Source organism: Python bivittatus, unplaced genomic scaffold (genome assembly GCF_059951505.1).
Source record: "Python bivittatus isolate LINGU-HERP-01145 unplaced genomic scaffold, Pbiv_v1 ctg000330_np1212, whole genome shotgun sequence".
NCBI lineage: Eukaryota > Metazoa > Chordata > Lepidosauria > Squamata > Pythonidae > Python > Python bivittatus.
In genome coordinates, this window is record NW_028277058.1 from 48,808,841 (window position 1) to 48,825,201 (window position 16,361).

Consider the following 16,361-nt stretch of genomic DNA (forward strand, 5'->3'; position numbering starts at 1 on the left):
AAAAATGAAATATCTAAGTAGCTGTTTAGTTCCTAAATGTTCACTAAGGACAGTTGCTGAACAAGCCTGGGGTCATCTTTAAGAACTCTGTATTCCCATAATGGACCTTCTAGACAGGCTGGTTAGTTTCTGTGTGGATTTAGTTTAATTCAGGAATTGCCTTAGTTCTACGGCCAATCACTATGCAGGTCTTCCACTGGATGTGGTTTTTGTTTGTCACCCCAATTTTCAGGTTTTGTGAGAACCAGTCTGATATTTGCTTCCTTTAAAAGCAACCTTTACTAAATCCCCCACATTCTGCTCTGGGCTTGAGCTAGCCAACTTTCCATAATCTCTGTACATAATACTGGAATGCCTATCTTTGCACCAATAGTTCACTGAAGGATAAAGACCAGAGTGCAGTTAACACTGGCCAAAATCCAGGTTGTACAGCCAAAGGGGACTAAATACCCCGATCTGGATTGGCAGGTGATCAAAACATCACCAAAAGATTAATGAAACTATCAGACCTCATAGGGGCATACCGAATTAGCCACAGCCTCCTCCCTTTCTTAATTTAAAAAAATATGTTATGGAGGCAGCAGATTAGAATGGTGACCATTTCATTGTTGTTGTTTTTTTTCCTTTTAAACTATATTGTTATTTTCTGAAATAGAATAATGTTATTCCCAGGGAAGGTCTAAAGACACCCCACACACACCAGAAGACCACTAACTCCATTGCTCAAATTACAAGCTTTGTCACTAGGCAGACATTAGAGTCAGATGTTGACATGTTTGTCCTGTCTTCAAGTAATTGGTTTCCTCCCTACCTTCCCCCAGCAGGTGACGACTCAAGTAAAGATACAGGAAGACACAGATGTAATTGGGTTCAATAGATAATTAAAGATTTTCAGCCACTTTAGTTTAGCCTTAGATCCCTTTCCTAAGATCCTCCATTATGTAAGTAAGATAAACATACTTACCACCGAGTGCAAAGTATTTATGATTCAGGATGGAGGGACAGAAAATTATCTGTTTCCCAGGCAAGTGGATAAGTCAACCCTCTCCTGACCTGTGACTACAACATCTAATACCCACAAACCAGTCAACATGTGATTCTCATGGTCAGGGTTGATGGGAATGATAAATGCAACTTCCTGGAGGGCAACAGTTGGAGAAGGATAGGTTAAGTACTGGGCTGGATCTGCCGGTTCATGGCATCTTTACCTGGCTGTCCAATCCCAGGAGAACCACCATAACAAAGAAGAAGCAAGCCCATAATGGAGAGAAAGGCAGCATGACAACAGCTCGTGGATAAGCAATGAATGCCAGACCAGGCCCTGTGGAGAGAAAATTGCTAACCTAAGTGTGTTTGAACCTGAGAGTTTATAAAGATGTATTCTTGATCCGGGACAAAGGCCCAAGGTGATACACTCAAGGAGGGTTAGGGTCTAGCTGTCCCTGAGATGTAAATTTGCCTTGGAGGTGTACAACCACCTTGGAAATGGAGCCTCACACTTATGACTTACCATTCTTTTGAGGGATAGGGACAAAAGCTATTTTGCAAGGAATGTTAAAGCCATATAATCCACACAAAGCATTAGGACCATCAGCCCCCTAACCAGCTACTTTTCATTGTGTCCAAGGTAAGTCCCCACATGCATGAGCTACTCACCCGACTCAGCTACCTCAGAAATAAGCACTCCCTGTTCTTCTGCCATAAAACCCAGAATGGAAAAAATGGCAAAGCCAGCCACAAAACTTGTGCCACTATTCAAAAAACACAGAGCGATACAATCCCTAGAAGGCAAGAAAAGTGTCACGACCAGAAAATGAGTGATCCGGTGAGAAAAGAGCATTAGGATACAAAGTCATCTAACATCAGTGGTACCTAGATAAGAATGAAATATTTGTATGAAAATACAATACTGTATTAATACTTAGCATACTGTATGCTAAGGTCGTCAAAACCAGTTGCATGGACTTTAAATTTGAATGTAAGTGTAATAATCCTGAGGAAAAACACAGGATTAATCTTCCAGGCACCCTGATAGAAGTGTACCCTGAGGCACATAGGAAATGGAGAAAGAAAAGAAAAGAAAAGAAAAGAAAAGAAAAGAAAAGAAAAGAAAAGAAAAGAAAAGAAAAGAGCCTGCCACCCATAGATTCTAGGGACTTATAGTTGAAACAATTAGCATTTTTAAAAACCTGCTACCAAGTTAATTATGGACATTTCCATAATTAAAAGATTATTAATCAACTGAAAAATAAATATTAGAGCACTAGTTTATATTGGTAATGATTCTACATGACATTTAATACAGCACAATATTATTTATCCCAATGACTAGAATCCATGATGAATACTCAGAAGTACATCTCATTCAGCAAAACGTTTTGCAAATATAATTTTTAGGCACCTGCAGGATGTTGCCGCTTTCATAAAATTGACAAAAGCAGCATCACAATGTCACAATGTAATCTTCACCCCTTCACATAGGCAAGCCGTGCTATGATGCATATACAAAATGGGCTAGGCTTGCATCATGACACCATGACTCTGATTTCTGCTCCCCTTGACTACCCTGTGGACACTGCTGGTAATTTGTATCTTCCTTTACACCTCCTTTTATTGTTTTCTATTAATGCATGACAAAAGAATTAGTGATGAATAAGATCTTAAATCCTGATTATTCAGATTCTCACACTGTGGTGCAGAATTTTAATTGTCCACGATTGCAATTTATTGAAGAATAATAAAATTGTAGTATATAATTGTATAGTAAACTTTTTATTTTTAAGTAATTTAATTCCATTATCACTCCATGCCCAGGTTGTACTTAAAGCATCCATAATATTGTTGCCACACACAACAGGAAGCAATGAAAAAGACAGCTGCAAGGAGGAAGTACAGTGGCCTGAAGAATCTCACTAGCTCTTTGAAAATCCTTATTGTTCAGATACAGTTCTCTATTAAATTTAAAAATTACCACAAGTCAGTTCTGAAAAAGAGGAAGACATCCTTCGATTGATGTTGACATTATCTGGATTCTCTTAAAAATAAATAAGCAAAATTTACTTAACCAGAGTCTGCTAGAGCGGGCAGCCATAACAAATTTAATGAAATAACATTTCAAGCAAGCAATATCCGATATGAGGTATGTTTTCTGATATATCATAAAGGTGATAGATACATTTATGGGTGACAATTCCATGTTTCTTGTAGCATGTAGTTTGCTTTTCAGTTTCAGGGAAAAACAGGAAATAATAAACCTCAGTATGAAGAGATGGGAATTAAACAGATAATGACATTTTGAAAGCAAGTACGACATCTCCAACACCAGTAAGCTGCTTCTGCTATGTAGATGAGTGGTAGAAAATTTAAGAAAGAAAGAGCAAGCAAAGAGGGCGAGGGCTTTGAATGCTAGAGGCACATTCAGTTACCTGTAACAGTTGTTATGATACTTGTTGTAGCTGCCCAAAGCTGTTAGGCACCCCAGGCAAATGGCATATGAGAAGAAGATTTGAGTGCCTGCATCCATCCATACCTATGAGCAAGGAAAAAAACAACAAAAGAATAGAATCCATAAGGGTCCATCAGCCTTTACAGATACTATGACATATGTAGAGACTAAGTGCTGTCTGCCATCCTGTCATAGATGCTCCTGGACAAGAAGTGGTTTTTCTTCTCTGATAACGCTGACTGGGAAAGAGGAGAAAACAAACTGTCTGACAGGCAGAAACCTTTCTCACAGGAAAGGGGTAGCTGATGGGCAAAGAAAAAAGGCGAGAGGGAGCTAGACTGGAGAAGAGAGATTGGAGAAGAAGGAAGAGGAGGAGGAGGGGAAGAAGGCTGGCACATCAAAATGGATTCTAGATAATGTTCACTGCTGAAGATTTGTCTGCTTCAGGGAGCCTGGGTTAAGACTAATTGTGCATGGGTCTGGAGAAGGCCACTGAAGAAGGAAGATGGATGGAAAGATCATCACATTGTAGGGGGAAGAGATCATACAATATCAGACTTATAAAGACCCTATGCTTTCAGGCCAAGGAATTGTTAGCTAAGCTTTATTGATATCCTTACTTAACTCTTACTCTAAGAAGGCAGGACAGGGAGAGACAGGAATGTAGAAATCCAAGCTAAAAGCAGAAGTTTTATTGTCCATGCAGGACTGTAGCTCACCCAGATACACTAAAAAGGTAGGTCCTAAATCTAAGTCTAATTCCACTAATAAACAGAAGCAGGGATTTTACACTTTACTTGTTTAGACTGGCCCAAAAGTGCATGATTAGTCTTTTATGCTTGAAACCAAAATTAAGAACCAATCTCTTCTATGAATAAACAAGGAAAGGAAAAAAAAAAACACCAGGTTTCTGTGTGCTGAAGTTTTGGCATACAGCCATGAACCCAAAACACTTGTGACCGATCCATTTGCTTTCCTCCTGAAGTCTGACCAGACCCAGTTAAAAATTATTATCTTTAGGAATGTTATCATTTGAATGGTATTCTAAGACTGATGAGTAAATGTGATTCATATTTTAATTTCATGCTCTGATTCATACATTTGAGGAAAAATATATTTATATTTTCAATCCAAATTTGAAATTCAGTTGCATTAAATCAGTGTTTTTCAAACTTGGCAAGTTTAAGATGTGTGAATTTCAACTCCCAGAATTCCCCAGTCAGCAGTTCTGGGAATTGAAGTCCACACATCTTAAAGTTGCCAAGTCTGAAAAACACTGCATTAAACTGATTGACATCTCCTGATTGCTTTGACCTTGGAGGCTTCAAATATGAAATAAACTACCAGAGTGCTGAAATTATGTCTTACAAATGTTACATAATGTTTTTAAAGGTACAATGTTCAAATACTTCCCAATATCAAATATTAAATGTCAATATAGTAATAATTTTGCATACCAACCATTACATATATCTAATTATATTATTTCATTTATATTGTATCTACATTCCTTTTCCAAACAAGAATTCTAAGCGGCTTCCAATTAATATTATAAAAACTTTATCAATAAAACCAATTTCTAATATTTTAAAATAAAACAGCATCATAAGCTGCATTGCAATCTAAGCAATAATCTAAATTCAATAGTTACAATAGCACAGTTTAAAACAAAAAAATAGCACCAACTAAAAATCTAGCCTTCCATTTTTAAATAGAGGCAGAGTGAAATAAAGTTCTTGAAAATGTGGTATTAAAAAAATACTGTAAGTGTAATGAATCTATAGACCATCAGATGTTGCTGAACTAAAATTTGCAAGCATCATGGCTGCCTTGAACAGTAGTGAGGGAGGCTGGGAGTTGTAGTTCCACAGCATTTGAAGTGCCAAAGATTCTTTTTTCCAGCCACATAGGGAAGAAATCAAACTTACCACTCTCAACAGATGTGAGCCCACAGTTCATATCTTAGGTCTGCCATTCTGATTGGCACTGACAACAACAGAATCTTTTGGCACACTCTTTAAGACTTGGGATCCTAGTTATTGGGCGTTAAATAGTAATGTTAGAAATAAAATTGGTTTGTATAATGTGCTGCAAATGCCGAGCTTCCATGAACATCCAAGTGCTATCTTCTGTATCAGCTAACTGCTTTTGAAAAGTAAAGTATATTAATAATTTTGAAAAGTTGGAGGAAGCATTTTGTGTTCCTGGGAAGTGGGGTAAATTGAAACAGCTTTTCAATTTTAATAGAAATGTGGTTTATCTATGGGAAATATATAAGGAAGGCAGATAAGCCAATACATCCTACCAGGGAATAATTGAGAGAAGAGTGTTCCTGTGTATGCATGACTACGAAACAGAGGCTAGGAGGAAGATCTTAAGGTTAACAATATCACAAGTGAAGTTCAGGAGATAAAGAGGGAAATCCTAATTCTCTATCTAAATCCCACTACCCTTGTGGTCAGCAAGTTACAGTGGTACCTCTACTTACGAATTTAATCCGTTCCGTGACTCTGATCGCAAGTCGATTTGGTCGCAAGTTGAAATAAATTTTCCCATAAGGATCAATGTAATTACCGTTAATCCATTCCGGCGTCCACGGACCACGCGTCAGGGGCGGAAAAACGGCCGCTGACCACGTGTCAGGGGCAGAAAAATGGCCGCTGACCACATGGAACGGGCGGAAAAATGGCCGCTGACCACGTGGAATGGGCAGAAAATGGCCATGGACCACATGGAACGGGCGGAAAAATGGCCGCAGACCACGTGGCACGGGCAGAAAAATGGCCGTGGACCACGTGGCACGGGCGGAAAAATGGCCGCAGACCACGTGGCACGGGCGGAAAAATGGCCGCGGACCACGTGGAACGGGCAGAAAAATGGCCGCGGACCACGTGGAACGGGCAGAAAAATGGCCGTGGACCACGTGGCACGGGCGGAAAAATGGCCGCGGACCACGTGGAACGGGTGGGAAATGGCTGCGGACCACGTGGCACGGGCAGAAAATGGCCGCGGACCACGTGGCATGGGCGGAAAAACGGCTTGTAAGTCGAGGCGAGTTTGTAAGTAGAGGTAAATTTTTGGGGCTGGAGCTGATCGTATCTCGAAATTTTCATAAGTAGGGGCGTTCGTAAGTAGAGGTACCACTGTATAAGGTCTGAAGTCACATCATCTGAAGTCACATCTTCAACCTAAACCGTATCTTTTAAGGAAACCATTGATTCTTGAATACTTCTCAAGGATTCTTCACTGAGATACATCGTCCACTGCAGCTGATCTTTCTCTGCCATGCATAACTCCCACCTGCAACTGGAAGCCACTCTGGTCATATCTTTATGTATCAGCCAGCCCTCAGCGCTGTCAAATATTAAACAGCTTTAGTATGAACTATTCAGTGCTCAAAACATTGAAAATAATAGATCAGAAATCTAATATCCTTGAGTGTCAAACATAAAGTCAACACATTCAGAGAAATAGTGGGAAAATATTCAAACATTCAGAAAAGATCTAGACCATCCAAATGTGCAAAGAAGAACTTGCAGAACTTTTGGAGGATGTTCAAGTAACACTATAGAAAAGAAATGCATCTCAATGCACAGAGGATGTCTCCAAAGGTAGAAGAGAACAGAGCAGACCCAGATGTAGGGATTCTGTGATGGAATGGAATTATGAAGGCCACACTCAGGGAGGGAAACATCCTCTTTTGTCTCCTGAGGGGCGAGGAAGAGATAAGAGGATGAGGCTGGCACCTCCCTGAGTAATTCACTCTGTTTTCACTGGCTGACTGTGGGAACTAAGTTTCAGTCTGGGAAGATTCTTGCTAGAGGTTGTAGCTAATAAACATTGCTGAACTGAATCTGCATGGTCTCCTGGAGTTCCTTGGGCTAGGCCTGACAGATTCTTTACAAAAGCAATATGTAGAACTGCCGGTGTGTAAGGAAGAGATGACTAACTTGTGCTGGCCTTCAATAGGTATTTTAATAGTTTAAGAGGGAACAGCTTAATCTATCCAGCTGTAAATTCTTACAAATTAGAATTCACAGGATTCTTTTCAGAGAAGCAGGACATGGAAAGTGACAGGGAGAAGTTGTAGAGGAGAAGTTGAGGAATTGCACCGATTTATTTTTTCATTGCAAAAGTGTGTGCAAGTGTGGTAATGCATAGGTATGTTTAACCTTCCTGTTGCATCGTCTTTTCTTGAAACCCCTGCAACAGCAATCATTTTTTCTTCATTTGAAAGGTAAATTTTCATGGGAGAAAAGAAAATCACCCGGAGCAAAATGTTAAGGGTATGGGGGTCAATTCTCCCATCACCACAAGCAAAGAAATAGCAGACTGGCTTTGCAAATCTAAGCATGCTGGTCAAAACAGAAGTAATCTAAAACTTACTCTTTAGACTGACATCAAGCCTTGAGATGAGGAGTGAGATAAAGCCGCACAGTGGCATCACTATATGGTTTTGCCAAGCACTTGCTAGATTTTAGGCTAGCTTGCGAGGAGTTTAAAAGGTTATGAAGGGTTTTGCTGACCTATATTTTTTTCGGGCACACATCCCTTTAATCTCCTTTGGAGACACCGTCTCAGCACAAAAGGCTGGTACAGCAGCTCAGCGGGAACCTGGATTTGACATGGAGCAACTTGTCCTGAGGAGATTAAAAACACAGTTGGGCAAAGAACCTTTAGGAAGACAAGCTGATCACTGTTTCCTTGGAATGCTCCCTTTACCATGCGTGGTGGCCTCTCACCATATATTCTGTGCCTCTAAGTATTGTGGAAAGGTCACTTCATCAGTATCTGTGGTCACTACATGCAAGTGTTTTCTTCATATGAGGAGAGACAGGGAGAAAAATCACCAGTATAGCCCTTGAATTCAGTGCTCCTGAATTCCACAAACCGAGTGAAAGATGCCCTTGGTGATTGGCTGAAGTGATCCAAGTGGCATAACAGAAAATAGGGATTACGGATCGTACAGTTGTATTCATTTAACAAATACCCCCTCCACCACCACCTGCTTTTCATAATGTTCAGGGTGCTCTCACATTTTATCCTCATGGCATTTCAGCAATGCCAAGTTAGGAATAAATATATTGAGTAGATCAAGGTTACTCAGTGAACTTCACAGCTACAGTAAGTAAAGAATTAGACCATTTAGATTACTGAGTGCAACTCCCTGCTCAATGCAAAAATCCAAATTAAAACACCTCAGATAGATGGATGTCTAGCCTCTGCCTGGACACATTTAATGAAGGAAAGCCTAACTGGTACCATTGTCAAACTGTTCTTACTGCTAGGAAGTTTTTTGGAATCTGCCTTCCTATAAATTGAATCCATTCTGTATCGAACAAGGGAGAACAATCTTGTTCTATGAGACATCCTTGAAATATTTTGGATGTCTTCATGTCTTTTGTCTTTTGAAGTATTTTGGATGTCTTCAAATACATCCTTCAAGTATTTGAAGACTGTAATTATCTCCCCCCACCTCTATTATCTTTTCTCAGAGCTAAACATATTCTGAGCTTTTAACATCTCTTCATCAGCTTTAGTTTCTGATCAACTTGGTTGCCATTTTCTGAATCCTTCCAAACATGGAACCCTAGTGTTGCCCTATGTCTCAGTACTGGTGGCCAGGATATGTTCTGACTAATCTATGATGGTCAGAATTTCTGATTAAATGCAGATATGCTCTATGTTTAATTTATTTGCCGTGGGAATGTTTTGATGCTAACCCTCCTGAAATTGTTGAATGTCCAAAAATCTTCTGGAACAGCTAAGTCTTAATCAGTCTCTAGAAGGCCATGAGAGTTGGACTTCCTCTCACTTCAGAGAACACACTGTTCCAAAGGAGAGGAGCCACTACTGAGAATGTCTACCTCCATGCCCCATCATATTTTTTGATAGGAGGGGACCTGCAGCAGGCACTCTACTTCCCCAGATTGGGTGGGCAGAATTTATGGTGTGTCAGACCTGTACATTCTGTGCTCCAGGCCAACAGGAACTGCCCCAAAGCTTTGGGTGCAGCCCATGAGGACCTCCTAAAATTACCATTAAATTGTTATCTTTAATGAGGCAGAATGGAAAAAATAATGAAACATGTATGAAGTAACCATTTAAGAGAACAATTTAATCTGTATTAAATATAAATGAAATAATTTTGCTTTTGTTCTGGCTCCAAACACTTTCAGAAATATGGCTACTGGTAAAGTATGTAAAGGCCATGGGTGGGTCTAATTACCCCCAAATAGTGTATCCATATTTTAATAGATAAGATTTGCCTTCTCTAACAATGATGGCTGGAATTCTAGGAATTACATCCCAACACATCTGGAGATCACTGGGTGGGGAAAAGCTAATTGAAATATTTCTGGAAAGAGCAACTCCAGAATTCTGTTTTGTCTAAGAAGTGTGGTCTCCTTCCAAACTAGATATGATCAGAGAGGCCGCACTCAGGGCTGGTGGGTCATGTCTTTCTGCCTGAAACAGGACAAAAATGGTACAAACAACCCCCCACTCTACTGAAGTGCCTACTGTACAAAGCTGGCCAAGTTATTTTGGCACCTATGGGAAAAATCTTATAGGAAAATGTCTTCTCCTTGGGAGACAGATAAACAGATTAAGTGTAGTAATTTGTCTCCCTTTCAGTATACCCAAGGCTAAGGCAACTGCTTCATTCTGCCCAAACATGAGGGTTGGCCCATAAGCCCCATAACAGGGCACATAATGGCCCCATTAAGCATGCTCTGGAGCCCTCTTTGTCTTTATCATGACATCACTTTCTAAGAATAAGGTTTTACTCAGAAAATGAATTTTGAGGCTGAGCATGAGGATATCAGTGTAGGATCCATCCACAGAGGAGAGCAAAGCGAAGGCAAGAAAGAGAGAAGATCCCTTTGAGATTACAATGTACAGACTCAGCAAAGAAACTGTAGGCAGAAAGGAAAGCAGGGAAGTCAGCAGAGTTATTGTGATTCCAAAGTGCTGCAAAACAAGATGTTACAGGCAGAAATCGGGGGAGAGACTTGAGATTGACAGGAGAGGGAAAGAGATGTCTTTGTAGCAGAAAGGTTTGATAGTAATTCTAACTGACTTTCCATGGAGTAGAGTTCTAGGCTGCTGCAAGGCTACAGATGCTGCATAACTCAGCATTTTTCCCCCACTTTATAATTATCAGTACAGATATAGTCAGGAAGTAAGACTCAGACACAGGGATATCTCACAAGTGAAAAATAGGAATGTTTGTGTACTTCTAAGGATCCCTTCCTGAGCCCCCAATCATTGTCTTTACCATTATTCAATGTACTATTACTCTTCTTTGTCTGCTCTCGACAGGAGATGGAAGGAGAAAACTAAAAACAAGTTAAAATAAAGCTTTAAAAAAGATGAATTTACACCAAGAGCCACTATGGTATAAAGGTTAAGGTTCTGAACTATGATTCAAGTTGTCCTTGGACTGTGGAGCTCACTGAGTAGCTTTGGGCTAGTTATGTTCTCTTAACCCAGTCTAGACACAGGGGTATAGCAGGGATAAAATGAGAGGCCTTGTGCTTCAGGGAACAGGTAGGCTATAAATACAATGGAAATTGGAATCAATAAAATGGGTTGGGTTGGGTTGGGTTGAGTTGGGGAAGAGAGAGAGAAAGAGAGTTTTACCAAAGAGATCCATTAGCAGAAAGAGACACTCCTTTTTTGCTTTTAACTTACCTGAGGATCACTGAGTCGAGTGAGGTCTGGGTAAAGGTAGAAGAGGATCCCTTTAGATGCCCCAGGCAAGGAGACCCCCCTGATCAGCAGAACAATCAGCATAAGGTATGGGAAGGTGGCGGTGAAGTATACTACCTGGTAAAGACCAAAACACACTCAGCATAAGTAACTGCTGTTCAGAACAACCAGGTTGTCACAGACCAATGAAGCTTCGGCAAGCTTATGACTGCCTTCCGCAGCCTGATGTCCTTCAGATGTTCTGGGACAGCCACTCTTAAAAATATTAAGAGCAATGGTTGCCTGGATATTCTTGGAATTGTCAACCTCTCACATTGGGAGGGCATCAGGTTGCAGAAGAGTGTACAATATCACCTTACACTTTTAACTTTGGCTGAGGAATATGGAATGGTGAAAAGAAAAAGAGATCTCCTTTAGGGCTAGCTATATCATTCTCACAATTGGCAAAGGTCAGTCATCCAGGCCTTAAGTCTGAGCAGTGAATGGCATACATCTATCTTCTTAATAATTTTGCATTATTAGGCAAGATACTATGTAGTAGGCAGAAATGAAATCACAGCTGAAAATACGACGAGATAGTATGGGAGGCTCCAAAAGTGTCCTGGAGATCCCATATTTTGAAGTGCTTTTGCATATCCTGGGTGCCTCACAGCTGGCTGGAGACAGTCACCATTCTGCAGTGTCCTTCCTTGGCATACTCCAATATCTAGCACAGCAGGACTGCACCAGTAAATTATAATAAAAAGAAAGCAGTGCGATCAATGTCCAGACTAAATATTATTGTATATATTTCTAACTTCACTAAGATTGTATTCAGTTTCTCCATTCCTTCCATATAAAGTTTAAATCAAAAGAGAAACAGAAGGCATGAAATCTCTTCTCAAGACTGGGCCTTAGTAATTTTAAACAGGTACTAGGGGCAGAACAAGCCCATCACGGGGCAGGGGGTGAAGAGAGATTCCCTCTAAAGCACTTTTTAAATTCTACATGTATTTTCCCCCTTTCCATTAACTCCAATAGAACAGAATCAAAAGCTTTGTGTCCTTTTGAACAAAGTGCCTGCAGATAAATAGCTCATCACCCTGACATGCCCACTTTCTGCCCCAAAGCTGGCATGCAATCATTAGCAGAGCTTCCCATTGGCATATTGGGGAGCTACTAGTAAAATGCAGTCCCTCCACAAGATTTCCCCTCTCTTGTCAACGTCTGCCACTTTCAGAAGTTCTTGGGCTACTCTCCTCAGCATCTTAAGAATGTTCTCTTAATCACAAGCAGCAATTCTCTTTTTAACAATAAGAAATTGTACAGAACAATTAAGAACAATGCTAAGGGAACCAGTGTCTTATATAGAGCAATGATGCTGGTCCATGAACTTAATAAAGATTGATTTGATTTGGTCCGATTTGATACAGAGCAGGGATAGCCGCCTACAGCCTTACACATGCAACCTTCTGTAGGAAGAAAGCCATATTAGTCTATGGTAGCAAAAACTCAGGAGTTTGGGAGCACCTTTTCTGGCTTTTTAAATAAAAGACATAAACTAGAACTTGTTAATTAGAACAGATGCTCCCAGACTTCTCCTGATTTTATGCAGACTTCTGGCTAACTTCAAAAGGTCTCGGCAATAAATCAATTCAGAATACTGGTAGGAATCATCTGCCCTGGAGAAACAGAAAAGAAGAACATCTCCGGAAAACTCTTCCCAAGTGGGATAGAGCAGATTCCCCAAAGTGGTGAACATCGACCCCCAAGGGTCGATGGGACTATCCAAGGGGTTGATGTTGTTCTTTTTATAATTATTATTATTCATAGTACTATTAGTTAAAGTAGAATTCATTAATTTATTTTCATATAATAAATGTTTGGGGGTCTGATATTTCATGAAGGGGTCAATGAGTTGAAGAGTTTGGGGACTCCTAGGTTAGAATTTTGTGCACCTGCTATGATGTACTTGGCAAGTTGCTGCTGTTGTGTTTGTTATATAGTATACATACACACACATACACAAACATACATACATATTTATTCATACATACATACACCATGCAAAATGTGGCAGATGCTTCATATGGCTCTTGGACTGCACCATTTCCTTAAGTTCTGGGGGGCAGCCCTAAGGTGTAACCACACTTTTAGTTAAACCCAGACAGGATAAGGGAAAAAAGGGAAGTGTCCTGAGTTTGGGGCTTAGGCAGCAGGGAGAAATAGCATACTCTGAATGATTTACAGGAACAAAATATTTAAAATGGAAGCACAAACATATCTTCAGTATAGAATCAACAAACGAACTCAGCAGCCATAGGTGTCATGAGGTGGCAAATGATGGCATGTGTGAATGGCATGTGTGTACTGAATGTTGGAATGCAAAAGGCCAAGTTTTGCATCATGACACTGTGATGCACGTTTCATCGATTTCTTTCTTTCTGTCATTGTGGTTTTTATCTCACAAGATGCCTATGCTAGCAGTGGACTTTCAACCGAACAAAAGATATTTAAGCCACCCATCCTGTAAACTGTCCTCGACTTTTTAGGACATTAAAGGCTAGAATCAAAATTTCAGATGGGATCTAGGGAAAGAGTCCTAGCACAGATGATGGAGCGCTGGTGAATAAAAGGTTCCTGAATAAAATTACAGAGTGCAATGAAATGGAATTTTCCTGCACATATAAAACTGTCAAGCCCAGTGTGGATTACTCCAAAGGTTCACAAACTATGGGTAGCGACCCCACAAGAATCAGAGGCAAATTGGGGGTGTCACAAATGGAGGGATGTACATGTCAATATGCATTCCACCTCTGCCTTGACAGCTCACCCAAGCAAACTCCTGGTTTTGTTCTGATGCAGCTCTAACTTGCTATATGTAAGTCTCATGGCTGTCAGAATTTGTTGTTTCTATGCCTGGACAAACTGAGAGCCAAGTAGGATTTCTAGAGTTGCTGCTATACAGATTGGACAGAATCCCATTAAAAAAGTTTCAGAAGCTGGAAGAGTAAAGAAAAATGTGATCCGTCAGTCCTGGGCAAGGACATCTGAAGCTCACTAGGAAAATCAAATACTGAGGAACCAATCAAGAGTGGGAAGAATCTTTCTAAACGGCAGGGAGGCAACTCTCCATTGCTTTTCTCCCCCCCCCCCCGCCCCGAGCTCTCAATGTTTCTGAAGGCAAGTGAGAACTGATACCTCAACCATAGAGTCCCTGATAGAAGTTCTGAGAATGACACAGCCAGTTATTGACTAGTGACAATTGATGCAGATTAGAATCTTGATTTTATTTTATGGACTATGATCTGAGTTGTAATGTTGGGGGGGGGGTCTCTGTGTGTTCGAGGAATGATTGATTAAATGTAGCCTCCTCAGAACTTTTTCTTCAATTCTTCTCCCCCCCCCCCCGCCTTCCTACACATCTTCTAGTTCTTCAATCTTTATATGTACAATAAAGACTTGAATTCTTAATGAATCAGCAATGTTCATTCTGAGCCTTTAGGTCACACTTTCCTGCTTGGTTGGTGATTAAAGAAAAAGCAGGAGGATTGTCATTTGCCCCTCTTGAGTAACCAGTCAAAGGGGGACTTCTTTGAAATAAAGTATCTGAGGGTAGCACTACCAAACAGGCTGTGTCCCCGGGAGTTATACGGTAATCCTGGGAGGATGCAGTAGAACTGTGGGTAAAGAATTCAATCCACACATCCTGTTACAAAGAACAATCCTGTTGTTACGAACAGCAAACATTGATCCAAAATAAATGAGACATGAGGCTGTCTCAAAAATAAAATTTTAACAATGACGCAAAATTAAGTAAGTTTATCCTTCAAAACATATGCTTTTAGTTTGTTTATTTCCAATGAAAACATTTTATTTTATAAGGTTGCAAGCTTCTGTTCATATTTTGATACATAGATTAAAGTTGTATTATTAAAAGTGGTATATTTCTTCCCAAACTGCAACAAAATCATACCTTTTATTCATTGGGGAAGTTTCACAAATTATTGCACCATTTTAGGATGTTAGGGCAAGCAGCAGAACAAAGTTTGAGAATCCCTGATTTATTCTAACTGGTGTCATATTCTTCTTATGCAGAAAGATTATTCCTATGCCAACCACATGAACTCTTTTTCATTGGGAATTGCTGGAGATTGAATTCAAAACTTTTTACATTTGAGATTTGGTGTTGGAAGTGACTATTTATCACTGAGCAATAGAAAGCCATAGCTGAGTTTATACATTGCGCTAAGCCACAAAGTGGCTTGATTTGGATTTAGCACGATTTGTAAATCCAGCAATTGTGTTTTCTAACCAAGATTTATGCTTTAGTGCTATGCCTGGATGAGGCTTGCTCAACAAACTATAATTGAAGCAAACTTTACTCTGATTTGTGAGACCCATTCATTATATTTAGCCTCCAATTTACAATGAATCTTTGAGGTTTCAGAATTTCTGGCTGAAAGTTTCTTCATTCAGTATTTTTCCATTTCAAAAATGACTAAAACAAAGTTATAGTTCAGCTGGAAAAATAAATATCAATGAGAATTCTAAAACAAAGACTTTTTTAAAAAAATTCCTTGACCTATTTGACTTTAGAGTATATCCAAATAGAGGTTTTTCTCCCACTTATTTATGGATTGAAATTACAGAACTGAAAAAGAGTTTGTGAGTCATGCACGTCCATGTGGCTGGCTTAGCACTTGAGATTAATCTTTGTATAGATGAAGTCAAGTACAGGGTGGAAACTATTATAATATCAGAAATGTAGCCAACCCAAAACACTGAAAGTTGAGTTTGTTCTCACCTCTTGTCATCAAGCCACCACAATCAACCCCCCCCCCACAAAGTAAAGTTATCATACACTTCTACAAATGCTTGATGAGATACTGATTCCCAAGAAGAATGAAGCTTCTGAAAAATAGGGCTGCTTTGTTAGTATCAGCTGTTAGTTGAACCAAGTATCTTCTGAACTGGGTTAGTTAGCCTCTTGGGCTATGTACTGAAATAGGAAATGGGTCATATTATCCTTCCTATGTCTCAACATGACTTGACTCACCATCCATGCAGCCTACTAGATCCTTCTTACTTAGTTGTGCTATCAATGCTTCCAAACCATGCCTAGATACTGCTATGAAGAATTACCCATATATTCAATACATTCTTGTGATGGAACACTTACTTTGAATGAAAAAAGTGGGAAGGCATGAAAAATTCTAATCGT

General features: G+C 39.9%; 1 protein-coding gene across 1 annotated transcript in view; it reads right to left on the reverse strand.

Moving 5' to 3' along the window:
• Positions 1 to 16,361, reverse strand: part of LOC103065483 (sodium- and chloride-dependent GABA transporter 2) — a 65,017-nt gene that overhangs the window by 13,827 nt on the left and 34,829 nt on the right. The window contains exons 7-10 of the mRNA XM_007429501.3: positions 11,141 to 11,275; positions 3,426 to 3,529; positions 1,657 to 1,781; positions 1,209 to 1,321 (exon numbers count right to left, since the gene is read on the reverse strand). Coding sequence (XP_007429563.1) covers positions 1,209 to 1,321; positions 1,657 to 1,781; positions 3,426 to 3,529; positions 11,141 to 11,275 — 477 coding nt within the window. The remainder of the gene's footprint in view (positions 1 to 1,208; positions 1,322 to 1,656; positions 1,782 to 3,425; positions 3,530 to 11,140; positions 11,276 to 16,361) is intronic.